Here is a 17,735-nt window from a genome sequence, read left to right on the forward strand (position 1 = left end):
TTTCAGCCATATAGGCCCCTCAAACTGATTTCAAATGTGAGGTGGTCCCTAAAAAAATGGTTTTGTAAATTTCGTTGTAAAAATGAGAAATCGCTGGTCAAATTTTAACCTTTAAAACTTCCTAGCAAAAAAAATATTGTTTCCAAAATTGTGCTGATGTAAAGTAGACATGTGGGTAATGTTATTTATTAACTATTTGTGTCATATAACTCTCTCGTTTAACAGAATAAAAATTCAAAATTTGAAAATTGTGAAATTTTCTAAATTTTAGCCAAATTTCCATTTTTTTACAAATAAACGCAAAAATGATTGACCTAAATTTATCACTAACATGAAGCCCAATATGTCACAAAAAAACATTCTCAGAACCACTAGGATCCGTTTAAGCATTCCTGAGTTATTACCTCTTAAAGGGACACTGGTCAGAATTGCAAAAAACGGCCAGGTCATTAAGGTCAAAATAGGCTGGGTCATGAAGGGGTTAATTCCATGGTGCTGTACATGAGAAGTGTTTACATCAAAATACAAATATCACTTACAGTAAAACAAAACTAACAATGACCGACTGATACAGAGGGAAGAGGACCCTGTCCTTGCGGGCTTACATTCTACAGGATTATGGGGAAGTAGATCGAGGGTTGCAGTAGCTCCGATGGTGTTGAGGTGGCCGTGTGGTCATTACAGGCTGTAAGCTTCTTTGAAGAGGTGGGTTTTCAGGTTTCTTTTGAAGGATCCAAATGTGGTGGATAATCGGATGTGTTGGGGCACAGAATTCCAGAGGATGGGTGATATCCGGGAGAAGTCTTGGAGGCGATTGGGTGAGGAGCGAATAAGCGTGGAGGAGAGAAGGAAGTCTTGGGAAGACCAGAGATTAGGTGAGGGAAGATATTGAGAGATTCATTTGGAAGCATACAGAGGAGAAAGGTTATGGATAGCTTTGTAGGTCAGTGTTAGTAGTTTAAACTGGATACGCTGGGAAATTGGAGCCAGTGAAGAGGGAAAAGAGGGGAAGCAGGAGTGTAGCGAGGAGAGAGATTAATTAGTCAGGCAGCAGAGTTAAGTATGGACTAGAGGGGTGTGAGAGTGTTAGAAGGTAGGCCACAGAGGAGGATGCTGCAGTAGTCAAGGCGGGAGATGATTAGGGCATGCACAAGCATTTTGGTAGAGTGAGGATTGAGGAAAGGACGGATTCTGGAAATATTTTTGATACTGTAATAATAATAATTATAATAGATACTGAAATGTGGCAAGCTTTCTAGCGTACGGTATTAGAACAAACAGTTTAGATTCTCAAATGCTGCCTCCTGGACTGAGAAAAAATGTAAGCGCAAATTTATAATATACTGAAATGTGGCCTTGATTCAGGAAGATGCTATTAGGACAAACAATTTGCATTTTCAAATGTGGACTCCTGCCTGACCAAAAATATTTCCAGCACAAAATAGTTTTTCTGCAGAAATGTGGCCTTGTTTGGGAACATATTGTAAGCACAAATAATTTTTATTTTCAAATGTTTACTCCTGCCTGGCCAAATATACTATCAGCACAAAATATTTTTCTGCAGAAATGTGGCCTTGTTTTTGGCCATGCTATTAGCACAAACAATTTGTATTTTCAAATATGGACACCTACCTGGCCAAAAATTTTACCAGCAAAAAATATTTTTATGCAGAAATGTGGCTTTGTTTGAGGACCTTGGTATTAGCGCAAATAATTTATATTTTCAAATGTGTACTCTTGCCTTGCCAAATATATTACAGCGCAAAATATTTTTCTGCAGAAATGTTGCTACTTTCTGGAGCAAGCTATTAGAACAAACAATTTAGATTCTAAAATGTGAACTCCTGGATGGAGCAAAAATATGAGCACACAAAAGATATATGCTGACATGTGCCCTTGTGTATCTGGGCCACACAATTAACAAAAATGATTGATCTTCTGGAATTTCGATTTCACAGCCACACAGGATCCTATGTACTGAACTAGCTGACTGACTATCAACCGCCTAGATAACTTTCTGACTATCCAGTAGCAGCAGGAGCAGCCTTTATGCACTGCTACTTTGACAAAATGGTGCCAAAACAACATGTCAGCTCTTTATATGGACAGCTATATGTGACTTCAGCAGCCAATGACACAAGCCCTGTAATTGGCTTCCAGAATCTCCACGCATTAAGTTAAGGGAAAAAAAAATCAAACACATTCCCCCGCTTATCATTCAACTCCACTATCCTAGCCAAAGCCCTAACAAAAGCTTTGGTGGAAAACCGATCATGTAACAAAATTTGGACAAATTTTGCAGATTTTTAGTAAAAATGCTCAGGAAACCGAACATGAATCCAAATGTGTTATGTTCATGCCAGATTTCAGATTGGCGAATGTTGTCCGGACAAGTTCTCTCATCTCTATTGGTTTCCTCTATTTACCATCTTTTGTCCCTATCCAGATAGGAGGAAATGTGTTGGATATTAAAAAGGCTGTGTTTGAAGAACAGATCTCAGAATATGGTCAATTAACTTAAAGAGAAACTCGGTATTCTAAACATATTTTCTAGGCAAATATTCTTCTAAATAATGTGATTCGTGCAAATTCTTTCTTTGAAACCTAATTTGTTTTTTCAATTTGGCAAAGTTAGTGAATTTGAATTTCAAAAGATTCTCTTATCTTTACTATTTGTATACTAAGACCAGTGAAATATACAATAATTTCAGATTTGTTAAATTATTATTTTTTTTACTGTTGTACATTTTAATTACTGTATTTTCTGGCGTATAAGACTACTTTTTAACCCCTGAAAATCTTCCTAAAAGTCGGGGGTCGTCTTATACGCCAGGTGCCGTCTTGTACGCCGAGTGCAGACACCAATGTGTATATGGTGGGTGGGGGGGAGTGGTCCCGATGACGAAGAGGGGGCGTCTCAGAGGAAAGTGTGAGTGGAGTATCCCCCATTACCTCATTGTAGCTGCAGCATGGGGTTTCTGTGCTGGGGAGAGGCAGCAGCTGCTGCTCCTCTTTGTGCCGCATGGGTGCTGTGCTGTGGGGCGGTGGCCGCCGCCGCTCCCCAGCACCCCACACTGCAGCTACAATGAGGTAATGGGGGATACTCCACTCACACTTTCCTGTGAGATGCCCCCTCTTCGTCATCAGGACCACTCCCCCCCAAAAGGCACATTAGTCACCGGCCCTATAAGACGACATACGGCGTATAAGAAGACCCCCGACTTTTAAGAAGATTTTATATTTTAACTGGAAAAGTTGGGGAGTCGTCTTATACGCCCAGTCGTCTTATATGCCGGAAAATACGGTATTTTAACTTTCTCATCACTGCTTTATTTTATGGCAATAAAGGAAATGCACATGAACATTGTTAAAGACAATTTCATGTTTCTTATTCCTTACTGACCAGGAATACAGAAGACGTCAGAGAAAACTTAGACCGTTCCCCATGGATTCACTCAGTATCTCAGCTCCAGATTGAGTATATATACATGTGCTGTATCCACTGTGCTGTCTGTGTGTAATGATCGTGTCTTATCAGCCGAACCTGAGACAGAAATTAAAGAATATTAAAATGAATTTCAGAAACATGAAAGTATCTCAGGTGAGTAATGTGACTGGAAATATATTAACTATGTTATGATTGGTAGAATGTTGGGGCTTGATTAACAAAGTAAAAAATATCATTTTAGACTGCTATCATATGAAGGGTATTTTTTAATTGACCCAATTGTTTTCCTTCAGTTTTGCTGTATGGACTGAACACTTTTAACTTTTATAATTTGAGCTGATAATTTCAAAGATATTTACTGTTTTGCTCAAACAGCACTGACCCCCAAATTAATCATCTGTGAAGAGTGATGCCAATTATGTGTGGCTAGCATAACTCAGTTCTTCACTGTATGACCCAGAACACAGACATGACTAGATGTTAACATTAGTATTCTTTCCCCCTCAGGATTACAGCCAATCTCATCCAGGTTCGCTCATTTTTAAGTGATAACTTAAGTTTAGAAAGATTTGGGATACAACAAGCAAACATTGAAGTTTGAATTTGCTAGCTTCAGCTATATTTTTTTCTTTTAAATTATTTTAATTTTCCTTTTCTTCACACAGGGATATCATAAGTTGTTCCCTGTCATGCTACTCACCCAGATACTTCAATGAAAATTTGTGAGTTATTGGGTTAATTTAACATGTGCTCCAAACAGCAAATGCAATCTAAGTATGTTACTGCAAAATTAGGGAAAGATCTAGAAATAATTTTTGGTTTAAGGCTCCGGTAGCATATGTGTAATCCAAAATATATCCTGGTTAACTATAATATAAAGAGCAATTTAAGGAAATTCGAGACTAAACATCATTTACTTCTGCCTTGGATGCAGGAAGACAATCAGACTTCTGTTGATGAGTTTTTTCTTTTGGGATTTCAAATGAACCAGAATTTGAGTTTTTTTCTGTTTTTTTTACTACTCATAGTTTACAATGTGACAATATGTGGGAATCTCCTGATCATCACCCTGGTGTCCACCAGCAAGAATCTCCAGACTCCAATGTACTTCTTCATCTCACAACTGTCCGTCAGTGACATCTTGTTACCTACTGACATTGTCCCCAATCTGCTTTACATTCTCCTAAATAACGGAGCAACCATTACATTTTTCAACTGCATGGCCCAGTTGTATTTCTTTTGTATTGCAGAATCATCTGAATGTCTTCTTCTCACAGTGATGTCCTATGACAGATATGTGGCCATCTGTAAGCCCCTTCATTATATCTCTATCATGACAGATACATTGTGTTTGAAATTAGTCATCACCTTCTGGTTGCTCTGCTTTTCATTTTCATTCACTTACATTCTAATAATATTGGGGCTGGAGTTCTGTGGTCCTAACATCATTGACCATTTGTTCTGTGATCTTGTTCCAATACAAGACCTTGCCTGTTCTGATACATTTCCTATAAAACTATCAATAAATTTACTAAGTATAACGTTCATGGTTTTTCCCAGCATTGTAATTGTTATTTCTTATGTGAAAATTGTCCATGCCATGTTGAAGATTTCATCTAGCATCAGTAGACACAAAGCCTTCTCCACCTGTAGCTCCCACCTCACTGTGGTCTCCATATTCTACTTCACAATATTCATTGTGTATAATCTTCCAACCAAAGGACAAGCATCAGATGTTAATAAAATCCTGTCTCTGTTTTATACTGTATTTACTCCATTGATCAACCCCATTATATATAGTTTTAGAAACAAAGATATTAAGAAAGCCATACAAGAAACGCTTAAAAAATGTTTCTAATCTGTCTTATGTATTGCAAACATACAGTGCCTTGAAGAAATTAAATTATTCATATACTCATGAACTTTTCCACATGTTTTCATGTTACACTCACAAATTTGTACATATTTATTGGGATTTTATGTGATACCAACACAAAGTATCAAGTATTTGTAAAGTATAAAGGAAAAGATAGAGGGCTTTCTAATTGTTTTAAAAATATAAATCTGAAAATTGTGACGTGTGTTTGTATTACGCCCACTACTTTGTGGAACCACCTATCGCTCTAAATACTGCTGCAACTTTTTGGGTATGTCTTTTCCAGCTCTATATTTAGCACCATCAATCTAACCATCAACTCTGACCAGCTTCCCTGTCTCTGCTGTAAAAAAGTCTCCCCACAGCATGATGCTGCCACCACCATGTGCTAGCAATAGATAAGATATGCACTCAGCATATATGAAGGTGCCAGCCGGACAGGAGAAATCTGAAAGATCAAGTGAAAGATAATCAGCCGTACTCTCCGGAGATTGCAATAGTATTTGTTTTTATTTTAACAGGAATAATCATTCACCACACTGTTGGATATTAAAACAGGCAATGATGGGTAAATTGAAAGGTGTAACTTTTCGACATAACATGTTTTTTTTTTCAAACATTGGTATAAAAGAAATATACATATCTTATTGTGCTGTACAAATATACTTGTGATAATGTCCATAAATGCAAAATGAGTACAGTGGAACAAGAAAAAATACAATTGCATCCACCATAAAATTAGAAATATCCAAAAAAAGTATACAATAGTATAAAGAAAAAAGAAAACAAGAAACAAAATCAAAAACAGACACATCAGTCTAGTTCTAGTATATATAATAAGCTGTAAGAATGCCCTGTCTTAGAGAAACGGCTATTTAAAGCATCATGAGCTTTCAGCCATACTAGGACTGAAGCCTATCCTATGCATTGGTGCATATATCTCTGCTTAAAATTAGGAAAGAGTTGTTAAGTGAAGCAGTAATATATAATCCCATAAAGAGGATAAAATCCAGCTCAACAAACTTCTTACTTTATTCATCAAAAATCCTCAGTGGCAGAAAAAAAAGAATCAGCGATGTAAGTTAGGTGGTATGTGACATCGACGCGTTTCAGGTGGCTGTGCACCTTTAGTCATGATTACTTTACTTGAATCATTTACTTACTTTACTTTTACTTTGTTCCTCTACTGAGCACTTTTGGTGAATAAAGTAAAAAGTTTGTTTTCAAGTTCGTTGAGCTGGATTTTAAGTGATTGCTCTATGCCTTGATGCAGCATTTCCTGTGCTCCAAACCCCCCAATATGTCTGTCACAGTGAGCTGGACCTATATCTGTTCAGTAAAATATGTTCCAGAGCAGTAGGGTAGACAGTATGTAAAAAAGGGGGGAGGGAATAGGGAGTGGATATACACACCTCACCACTTGCACGCTTGACTTGTTCCCGTACCACCTCATCCCTAAGCTCACCACACTCTTCATCCCAACCCTAACACATCTCTTCAACCTATCACTCAAAACAGGTGTCTTCCCCTCATCCTCCAAAAATGCCAAGGTCACACCCATCCTCAAAAAGCCCTACCACGACCCATCCTCTGTATCTAGCTATCGCTCAATGTCTCTTCTCCCTTATGCCTCAAAATTACTGGAACAACATGTCCATCTTGAACTGTCCTCCCACCTCTCCTCCTGCTCCCTCTTTGACTGGTTACAATCTGGCTTCCGACCCCATCACTCAACTGAAACTGCCCTATCTAAAATCACCAATGACCTACTAACTGCCAAGAGCAAGCGGCACTACTGTCCTCCTCTTCCTGGACCTGTCTTCTGCCTTTGACACTGTAGACCACTCCCTTCTTCTGCAGATCTTCTCATCTCTTGGCATCATAGTCTTGGCCCTATCCTTGATCTCATCATATCTGACAGACCGAACATTCAGTATTTCCCTCCCCCACACTTCCTCCTCACTCTTCCCCTTGTCTGTCGGTGTTCCTCAAGGCTCTGTTCTAGGACCGCTACTCTTCTCCATCTACACCTTTGGCCTGGGACAGCTCATAGAATCCCACAATGTGCAGCATCATTTCTACGCTGATGACACGCAGATCTACCTATCCGGACCTGACCTCACCTCCTTACTCACCAAAATCCCACACTGTCTCTCTGCTATCTCGGCCTTCTTTTCTGCTCGCTTTCTAAAACTGAACATGGACAAAACAGAACTCATCATCTTTCCTCCATCTCACTCTACCCCTCCACCAGACCTGTCTATCAATCTCAATGGCTGCTCACTTTCCCCAGTCCCACAAGCCCAGTACCTCGGGGTGATACTCGACTCTGCCCTCTCTTTCAAGCAACATATCCAAGCCCTTGCCTCCTCCTGCTCTCTCAAACTCAAAATATCTTCCGGATCCGAGCATTCCTTGACCGCGACACCACAAGAACACTAGTGCATGCCCTTATTATCTCCCACCTTGACTACTGCAACCTCCTACTCTCTGGCCTCCCCTCTAGCGCTTGGCACCACTCCAATCCATCCTGCACTCTGCTGCCCGACTTATCTACCTGTCTCCCCGCTATTCCCCAGCCTCTCCCCTATGCCAAGCCCTCCACTCTCTTACTATCGCCCAGAGACTCCAGTTCAAAACCCTTACAATGACATACAAAGCCATCCACAACCTGTCTCCTCCATACATCTGTGACATGGTCTCCCGGTACTTACCTACACGCAACCTCCGATCCTCTCAAGATCTCCTCCTCTACTCCTCTCTTATCTCTTCTTCCCACAACCGCATCCAAGACCTCTACCATAGAAACCTTCAAAAAGAACGTGAAGACTCACCTCTTCCGACAAGCCTGCAGTGATCCTCAACCTACTAAACTGCCACACAATCAGCTCTACCCTCTCCTAATGTATCCTCACCCATCCCCTGCAGACCTCGCGGGCAGGGTCCTCCCTTTTTATGTACCTGTATGCCTTGTTTTTTGCTCATGTTTAATTTTATTTGTCTATATTTGCCCCCTTTTCACATGTAAAGCACCATGGAATAAATGGCACTAATAAAATGTATAATAATAATAATAATAATAATAATAATAATAAATAGAGCATTAATGAACTAACCTTTGTCCAGTTATGCCAGACATGTGAAGTAACTTCTTTGTGTGCGCTGTCCACAGTAGTATGGCATCCTAGTTGGGCTGTAAGAGACAATTCTAATAAATGGCTGAAGTAAAAGATGGCAAGAAAAGGCAGAGTGGATAATATGAGTGTTACTGACAGTAAGGCAGGGCTAAAGGGGCACCAGGTGCAGAGTGCACTGCGCGCTGTTTGTGGTGAAGTGGCATCATTGGTGTTAGTTAGTGTTGAGCGATACCGTCCGATACTTGAAAGTATCGGTATCGGATAGTATCGGCCGATACCCGAAAAGTATCGGATATCGCCAATACCGATACCCGATACCAATACAAGTCAATGGGACACCAAGTATCGGAAGGTATCCTGTATGGTTCCCAGGGTCTGAAGGAGAGAAAACATATAAAAAATATAAAGAATATAAAAAATATTGATATACTCACCTCTCCGACGCAGCCTAGACCTTACCGATGTAACCGGCAGCTTCCGTTCCTGTTATGACCTGGTGGTTAAGGAGCAATATGGACGAGCTCTGAGGAGATGGTATCTTTACTGACCGCAGTTCTTGAACCTCACACAACACTAGAAGTAGTACTAGTAGAAGTGGAATGTTCCTGTCACTCCCTAGACATCTCGTCACAGCCGGAGAGCTAACTACCCCTAAAGATGGAAACAGGAAAGCTATCTTACCTCAGAGAAAATTCCCAAAGGACAGACAGCCCCCCACAAATATGGACTGTGAGTAAAGAGGGAAATGACATACACAGAATGAAATCAGGATTTAGCAAAGGAGGCCACTTCTAACTAGATAGACAGAATAGGAAAGGATACTGTGCGGTCAGTATTAAAAGCTAGAAAAATCCATCACAGAGTTTACAAAATATCTCCACAGCTGACTAACGGTGTGGAGGGCAAATCTGCTTCCCCAGAGCTTCCAGCTTAACTGAATATGGAATACTGACAAGCTGGACTAGAGCAAACATAAAATGACCTGAATGATTAAGCCCACAGCAAGTGGACAACAAATGAACATGCAAGGACTTATCTTTGCTGAACTGGACCGACTAACAAGGAAATCCAAGGAGAGATCTGAATCCAACCAAGAAACATTGACAGCTGGCAAAGGCTGAAGATCAGAGCCAGGCTAAATAGCAGAGCAGGAGAGGCGATCAGTGGAAGCAGCTGCTAAGCTTAATCCAAGGAGCAGCAGTACCACTTAAAACCACCGGAGGGAGCCCAAGGGCAGAATTCACAAAAGTGCCATTTACAACCACCGGAGGGAGCCCAAGAATGGAATTCACAACACGTTCCTAAGAATGAGCGCTTGAAAGACCTTAGATGATGTCGCGACTTGTGATTGGTCGCGTCAGCGGTCACGTGACCGCCACGTGACCAATCACAAGCCGCGACTTCATCTAAGGTATTTCAAGCGCTTGAAAGACCTTAGATGACGTCGCGGCTCGTGATTGGTCGCGTGGCGGTCACGTGACCGCTCACGCGACCAATCACAAGCCGCGACGTCATCTAAGGTCTTTCAAGTGTTCATTCTTAGGAACGGAAGCTGCCGGTTACATCGGTAAGGTCCAGGTTGCGTCGGAGAGGTGAGTATATCAATATTTTTTATTTGTATTCTTTATTTTACACATTAATATCGATCCCGATACCGATTCCCGATATCACAAAAGTATCGGATCTCGGTATCGGAATTCCGATACCGCAAATATCGGCCGATACCCGATACTTGTGGTATCGGAATGCTCAACACTAGTGTTAGTGTCTTCTGAAATGGGTGCTTAGAGCTGTCCTTGCGATATGATGACAGTGAAACTGATACGGGTACTGATGCCAGAATGAGTTCTGCAGTGCAGGACACCCTGACGCATGCGCAGTAGGGTCAGAAGGTAGAATTGGGTGGATCATGAGCAGTAGTGCTGGGAATCAGTGAATGTCCCATGGGATGTGAACTAGGTGGGTGGAGCAGGTTCTGAATGAGAGAAAGTGTAGACTGTGTGCCGGGGTGGTCCCTCCCAGAACACAGCAGGCCGAGGACAAAGAACACAACCAGGCAATTTGTTAAGGAATTAGTTTTTACTCACAATGAAAACTGTGTTACTTTGGAAACACAATAAAGAAATACAGTTAACTATCTCACACACCTAGCCTTGATCAGCTAGGACCCCATGCATTGCTCAACCGATAGGCCCAATATGTTCTATCGGGTACCCTATAATTTGCCTAACCTGTGGTTCTGCCTAATGCGGTAACTGGGAGTTAAACAGAACAAGAGTGTATTTAGATGAGTTCAAGAGGCGGCCCCTGTAGCGGTGCAGCACAGAGATTCACAAACTTACAAACTCTCTAAAATTACAATTCTGTTATGCTATCTATACACAAGCTCACCCACTGTGGGGAGTATCTAGCTAAAGTTCAAACAGCCCTCATAGCAAACAATGTCTCTACCTGAGAATTTAGGTTTGGCGCCAAATTCTATCTAAAATTTGCATGCATGCACCCCCTGAGATTCTTGCGGTGGGGCCTGAGCTCAGGACTTACCGGCCGTTATGTGATCGCTGAAGTTGCTGTCTAATCATCTGAATGGCTGTTTAGCTGGGAGACCATGGAGTGGATCCTGGGCTTGTCACCTGGAGCACAGTTTTTGTCTAACAGGCTATCAGAAGGCCATTAATGTCACAGCCGATGCTTTGGAATCCAACTCTGCATCCAACCATAGTTGTCCCCCCAATGTGATTCTACTTCTCTGACAGGAATAACAAGAACAGTTGCACCTTTCCTCAATAATCTGACTGGCTCCTGTACCATCTGTCTCCTACTAATTGCATTCTATGAAGACTGCCTGTGACTCTCAGACATCCTTCAGTTTCCAACTGTTCCTAGGGGGGTCCCAAACTGATAATTTTCCTGTGTGCCAACTGACATACAGGTGACAGTAGTATAAGTCTGCAAACCACTGCCATCCAGTGGCTAAAACATCAAAAACATCTTCTATGACTACACAGGTATCTACTAAAACCACTTTAGAAGGGGTGTGGAATGGGAATCTTCAACCACCCCCTCACATGCCACCCTACTAGAGGTTGGCATCCTCAACACTCCTGCACATAGCTTTGTGGGGGTATGCCTACGGTAGCCTGAGTGATTTTTCACAGGACTGGAGATATTGACTCCCCCGATGCACTCTCACTGGGGACAGTCAAAGGTTGGACTGGGGCAATCATGTCTCCCTGCATATTGTCTCTGGGGAAAACCACAGATTGTGAAATAGTTTCTCTGGGGGGCAATATTGCAACAGATGGGCCCTAATTCTCTATGGGAGCAGGTACAGCTCACCAATCATCATCTAAGGGTGGGTAAGCTCTCCCTGACTCAGGTTCAGGTGCCACTGAACCATTCAGGTTCTCTTGTATGACTTGGTTGTTCAACATATTGGCTACGATGTTCTTTACATCTTAATGCACTTTTGGAGGAATCTGATGGTAGCATTCCCAGATTGGAGGAGTATTCCCTGTTGAAATCTCATGCTCAATGGTAGAGGAGCATCAAAAATTCTCCCAATGATGAGAGAAGGCCTCCTGAAATTCCCATAGGGTATCTTCCAGAAGCTTCTGCTGAACAGGGGTTAGTGTATTCTGATCCACCCCCATGCAATCTATTATGATTCGGCCATTGCACTCAGCAGTCTGGTTTTCTTTCCTGGCAATTTCAGCAGCATAAGTCCAGGCTGAATTCTGATTGTGCTGGAGGTTAAATCCTTTTCTTCAGAGTATTTTTCCATTAGGCACATAGACTTCAGCCAGCAGCATACCCCCAGGAATAGTGACTCGCTATCCAGCATGTTAATGCAACGGATGGACACACAACCATCTTTCACTGCTGCTGGTGCACGGGCCACTAAAGGTCTTGTCTGGGACTCTTCCTTGTGTACTGGCTCAATCAGCACCTCCAGTCCATTTAGCCTCAAATAAGCTCCCACAGGTAACATCAACAGTTGTGTTCTCTTTGGTCCAATCACCACTGGAATATGCGAGGGTACTGTGACCAAACCCATGGGACAATTGGAAGAGGCACTCTTCTGAAAGCTGCAACTTCTCACTACCTGCTGCAGGACCTCCTGGGTTGGCCAGTGGGTTGCTGTGCTTTGCCAGTACTGCGGACTTTCCTTAGTGAACAAATGGTGATGCAGATCCCGTAATATATTAATTCCCAAGGTCACGTCCATCTTCTCCTTGGGTCGGATTCACCAGAACCACTCCTTTTGTGCCGATGTCTTGACCACAGAGCTTCACTCTCATCCACATGATACCCTTCACAAGCAGGTGACAATTGTTTGCTGCTGTAAGATGAACAGCGCTGCCATCTTTGTGTTCCATCATATGACCGAAAAACTCTCAAATATCTCTAGAGTCTGCTGTAGGGAGCCCAGCAACTATAGCTGTTGGTAGTTTTAAGGCCCCGTCTCACATAGCGAGATCGCTAGTGAGATCGCTGCTGAGTCACAAGTTTTGTGACGCAACAGCGACCTCAGTAGCGATCTCGCTATGTGTGACACGTACCAGCGATCAGGCCCCTGCTGTGAGATCGCTGGTCGTGTCGGAATGGCCTGGACCTTTTTTTGGTCGCTGAGGTCCCGCTGACATCGCTGAATCGGTGTGTGTGACACCGATCCAGCGATGTTTTCACTGGTAACCAGGGTAAACATCGGGTTACTAAGCGCAGGGCCGCACTTAGTAACCCGATGTTTACCCTGGTTACCAGCGTAAATGTAAAAAAAAACCAAACACTACATACTCACCATCTGATGTCCGTCAGGTCCCTTGCCGTCCGCTTCCTGCTCTGACTGAGATCCAGCCGTACAGTGAGAGCACAGCACAGCAGTGACGTCACCGCTGCGCTCTGCTCTCACTGTACGGCCGGCACTGTTAGAGCAGGAAGTAGACGGCAAGGGACCTGACGGACATCAGATGGTGAGTATGTACTGTTTGTTTTTTTTGGTAACCAGGGTAAACATCGGGTTACTAAGCGCGGCCCTGCGCTTAGTAACCCGATGTTTACCTGGTTACCCGGGTGCTGCAGGGGGACTTCGGCATCGTTGAAGACAGTTTCAACGATGCCGAAGTCGTTCCCCTGATCGTTGGTCACTGGAGAGAGCTGTCTGTGTGACAGCTCCCTAGCGACCACACAACGACTTACCAACGATCACGGCCAGGTCGTATCGCTGGTCGTGATCGTTGGTAAATCGCTATGTGAGACGGGGCCTTAAAGCTGGCCCTGTTATCTCAAGGTTAGTCCTGACAACACAATCCCTGGCAAGGTGTCCAAATCATGAACAATTTCTGCAGATGAGCCTCCTGATTTTCTGAGCACCAGATGAGTTTCTGTACCTGAGACGGCACAGATGGAGGAGCTCAGGGAGCTGAAGGTGTCTTCAGAAGTTGGGCTGACCTTATTTGCATCTGAGACACTTCTACGAAAAGATATTTTATTTCTGCCCCAGAGCCTGAACCATATCCTTCAGAGTCTCAGAGTCTTCAGACCTCGTCTGGCTGGCCATCACTTGGGCTCTTCTCACTACTTTCTCGACCACATGGACTCCTCCTCCCTCTCTATTGCTGCAAGTTAAACACTGTAAAACGTCAGATTAGCCATCATCCGGGTCATCTCTTGCAACTTGTCCATTAGGAATTTATTAGCTAACCCAGCAATTAACTGATCCCGCAGCAGCCTAACCAACTCCTGGAAAGCTCCCATAGCCTTGGGATCCTGCTGTACTTAAATCAGCGTTTCTTGCAAGGCATTAGAGCATTGCATTACAGTCTCACCTTCCTGCTGCAGCTGATTGAAAAAGAAACTTTGCAGTTGAGTCACTTTGGCACGCCCCCCATGGGTTCCTACCAGGAGCGGGAGTATTTTGTCTAAGATGTCCCTTTCTGACTCAGGCCGTACCATTACTGTGCATTTGGCATCATGTTCTAAAGCATTCAGTACTGTTTCTGTTCGCATCTCTGGGACCAAGTTGTGCTCGGCACCCTTTCTGTCCAGTTTTGCAATGCCATGTTTGTACCATCATATTTTGTCAAATTCTGCAATAGTGCCCCAGCTGATAAGTACCCTGCTGTAACCAAGGCAGTGGATGGTGGGTTCAGCACCTGAGCCAGCGCCACTGGCAATGAGGGATTGTCTCCCTCCATGTTCCTGTCCATGACTATCACTGTATCCTGCTGACTATGTGAAGTTGTAGACCGTGTACCAGAATACAGCAGGCCGAGGAAAAAGAACACAACCAGGCAATTTTTTAAGGAACTTGATTTTACTAACAATGAAGACTGTGTTACCCTGGAAATGCAAGAAAGAAACACAGTTAACTATCACACAAACCTAGCCCAGATCAGCTAGGACCCCTGTGCTGCACAACCGATAGGCCTAGTATGTACTACCGGATCCACTATAATTTGCCTGAACTGTGGTTCAGCCTAATGCATTAACTATAGACACACTTTTTTCATCCAAAAATGTGGGGGATAATGGAGGGTGTGTCTTATAGTCCGAGTGTATCGGCTCTGGCTGTGGTGGGGAGGTGGGGGAGCGGCATCAGGGGAGCAGCTGAACACAGGTGGCTGGAGCCGGCGTCTGCCACTAACTCCTGTGCTCACTGCTAAAGAGAAATGAATATTCACTGCATTCCATGCCATGGGCGTGGGGGCAATGAATATTAATTTATCTTTAATAGCGTCTTAGTATGATTGGCCCCCAACCCCGGTCCTAGATTGCATGGCCCCATCCTTATGACTGGCCCCCACTCAACCCAATCCTGGTATGCATGGCCCCATCAGAAAACATTAAAAAACAAACCATTACACTTTCCTTAACGGCGCTCCCTCGCAGCATCTTGTCCCAATGCCAGCAGCTGCTTTATGCTTGTAAGCAGTGTATGGCAGGGATGTCATGCGTTGCTTGCAAGCCAAAGGGCAGCTGCTGGGATATTCGTTGCTTCCCATGCCATGGCTGTGAATGCAGAGAGCAGTGAGTATTCATTGCTAGTGTTGAGCATTCCGATACCGCAAGTATCGGGTATCGGCCGATACTTGCGGTATCGGAATTCCGATACCGAGTTCCGATACTTTTGTGGTATCGGGAATCGGTATCGGATCCATATTACTGTGTAAAATAAAGAATTAAAATAAAAAATATTGATATACTCACCTCTCCAGAGGCCCCTGGACATCACCGCTGGTAACCGGCAGCCTTCTTTGCTTAAAATGAGCGCGTTTAGGGCCTTCCATGACGTCACGGCTTCTGATTGGTCGCGTGCCGCTCATGTGACTGCCACGCGTCCGATCACAAGCCGTGACGTCATTCTCAGGCCCTAAACTCCACATTCTAGGAATTTAGGACCTGAGAATTACGTCACGGCTTCTGATTGGTCGCGTGGCGGTCACATGAGCGGCACGCGACCAATCAGAAGCCGTGACGTCATGGAAGGTACTGAACGCGCTCATTTTAAACAAAGCAGGCTGCCGGTTACCAGCGGTGATGTCCAGGCTGCGTCGGAGAGGTGAGTATATCAATATTTTTTATTTTAATTCATTATTTTACACATTAATATGGTTCCCAGGGCCTGAAGGAGAGTTTCCTCTCCTTCAGACCCAGGGAACCATCAGGATACCGTCCAATACTTGAGTCCCATTGACTTGTATAGGTATCGGGTATCGGTATCAGATTAGATCTGATACTTTGCCAGTATCGGCCGATACTTTCCTATACCGATACTTTCAAGTATCGGACGGTATCGCTCAACACTAATGGCGACACATAGCTACTATCCACAAGCTATGTGTCGCCATGTGTTCATTCAGTGTTTTTAAATGTATTTGGGGACCTAGGTCTTCCCTAGTTTAGGTATTACAGTGTCTAGTGACAGGGGACCCTCTAGTTCATGGGTAGAGGCTCTCATTAGTGGCTGCAGGGTGCATCAGGGCCTCCAGGGTCAGCCATCATGGAGCGCTGGCGCCACTACATTTTTTCCCCCTAGGGCGTCTACCTCCGCAGCCAGGTAGGGGCGATATAGGTGCCTTTACTAGGGTGGTCTAGATATCCCCATTAGGTTTTGGGATTCTTGTTTTTGAACACCTGTTTGTTTTTTTGTTGTTTATCACTCTAAGTGGCTCTATTTTGCCTGTTTTTAATAATAAAAGCGATTTTAGATTTAGGGTAGGTATATATGATTTCAATTATAAGGATGGGACCATGCATACCAGGACCAGGATTGGGGACAATCATACCAGAATAGGGATGGGGCCATGTATACTATGAGGAGATGGAGGCCCTGAAGCCCTAGAGACTGCTAAACAAAGGCTCACAGCACTCACTGCACGATTAGGGAGATACACTAGAGAAGCTGAAGCCAAAAAGATATATGGCCTGTTCTCCAAAGAACCAGCTAAGGTGTATTCCAAACTACAGAGTAAAGGCAGCAACTCCTCCAATAGCAGAGACCGGACAGTACTGGAGAAACATATGGGATAAATAAAAAAAAACATACAACACCAGTGCAATGTGGCTGCAAGACATAGTAACATAGTGTTAGGTGTTGAGTTCCTGCCACTGCACAGGGGGAATCTCGAACTATATCTGCTGCGGTCTCCCATTTTCCTCCAGCTGCAGTGGAGCGTGCTCAGCAGAGACATCAGTCCCAGCATCTGGCTCAGGCTGATACTGGACAACTGGTTACTACTGCCCTTCCAGGATCTCCCTTTGTAGCCAGCAGTGTTCAGCAGCAAGCAGGTCTTTCTGGGACTAAGTCCTGCTTTTCCCATACTGAGCATGCCCATGGGACGACCTCCCATTGGAGGTCGGGGGTCACATGCTTAGGTCCTGTTGCAGTTCCTATTAGACCACTAGGAAGGTCCTTGTCTGCTGCAGCTATAAAAGGTTCGCATGGCCGCACGGCCATACGCTAGTATTAAACATTGTCATGAGCTTTGCTGCTTTAGTGGTCAAGTCTGCATGAGGTCAGGGTTGGCTGAAATAAGCCCCTAGAATACTGGCACCTCTGGTGAGGAGTTTTGTGTGTTTGAATTCAGGGCTTAGTTGAAATTAGCCCCTAGAATACCGGCACCTGCGGTGAGGAGTTTTGTGCGCTTTGCTAACTGTGTGACCACTGGTTGCTATCTGCTCAGTTAGGTAGCTGTGATCCTCTGTGAGCTTAACAGGGCACAGCGTTTTCCCTATCTATGCGATTCTGTGAAGTAAGAGTTTGCTTATACCG

At 43.7% G+C, this 17,735-nt stretch overlaps 1 protein-coding gene across 1 annotated transcript; it reads left to right on the top strand.

The window, feature by feature from the left end:
- The first annotated feature begins 4,286 nt into the window (after nt 1–4,286).
- LOC143774661 (olfactory receptor 10A7-like) lies at nt 4,287–5,306 on the top strand. The gene has a single exon (XM_077262413.1). It carries the CDS (start codon nt 4,287–4,289, stop codon nt 5,304–5,306), a length of 1,020 nt encoding a protein of 339 aa, XP_077118528.1.
- Nucleotides 5,307–17,735: the final 12,429 nt, after the last annotated feature.

This window comes from Ranitomeya variabilis, chromosome 5 (genome assembly GCF_051348905.1).
Source record: "Ranitomeya variabilis isolate aRanVar5 chromosome 5, aRanVar5.hap1, whole genome shotgun sequence".
Lineage (NCBI taxonomy): Eukaryota > Metazoa > Chordata > Amphibia > Anura > Dendrobatidae > Ranitomeya > Ranitomeya variabilis.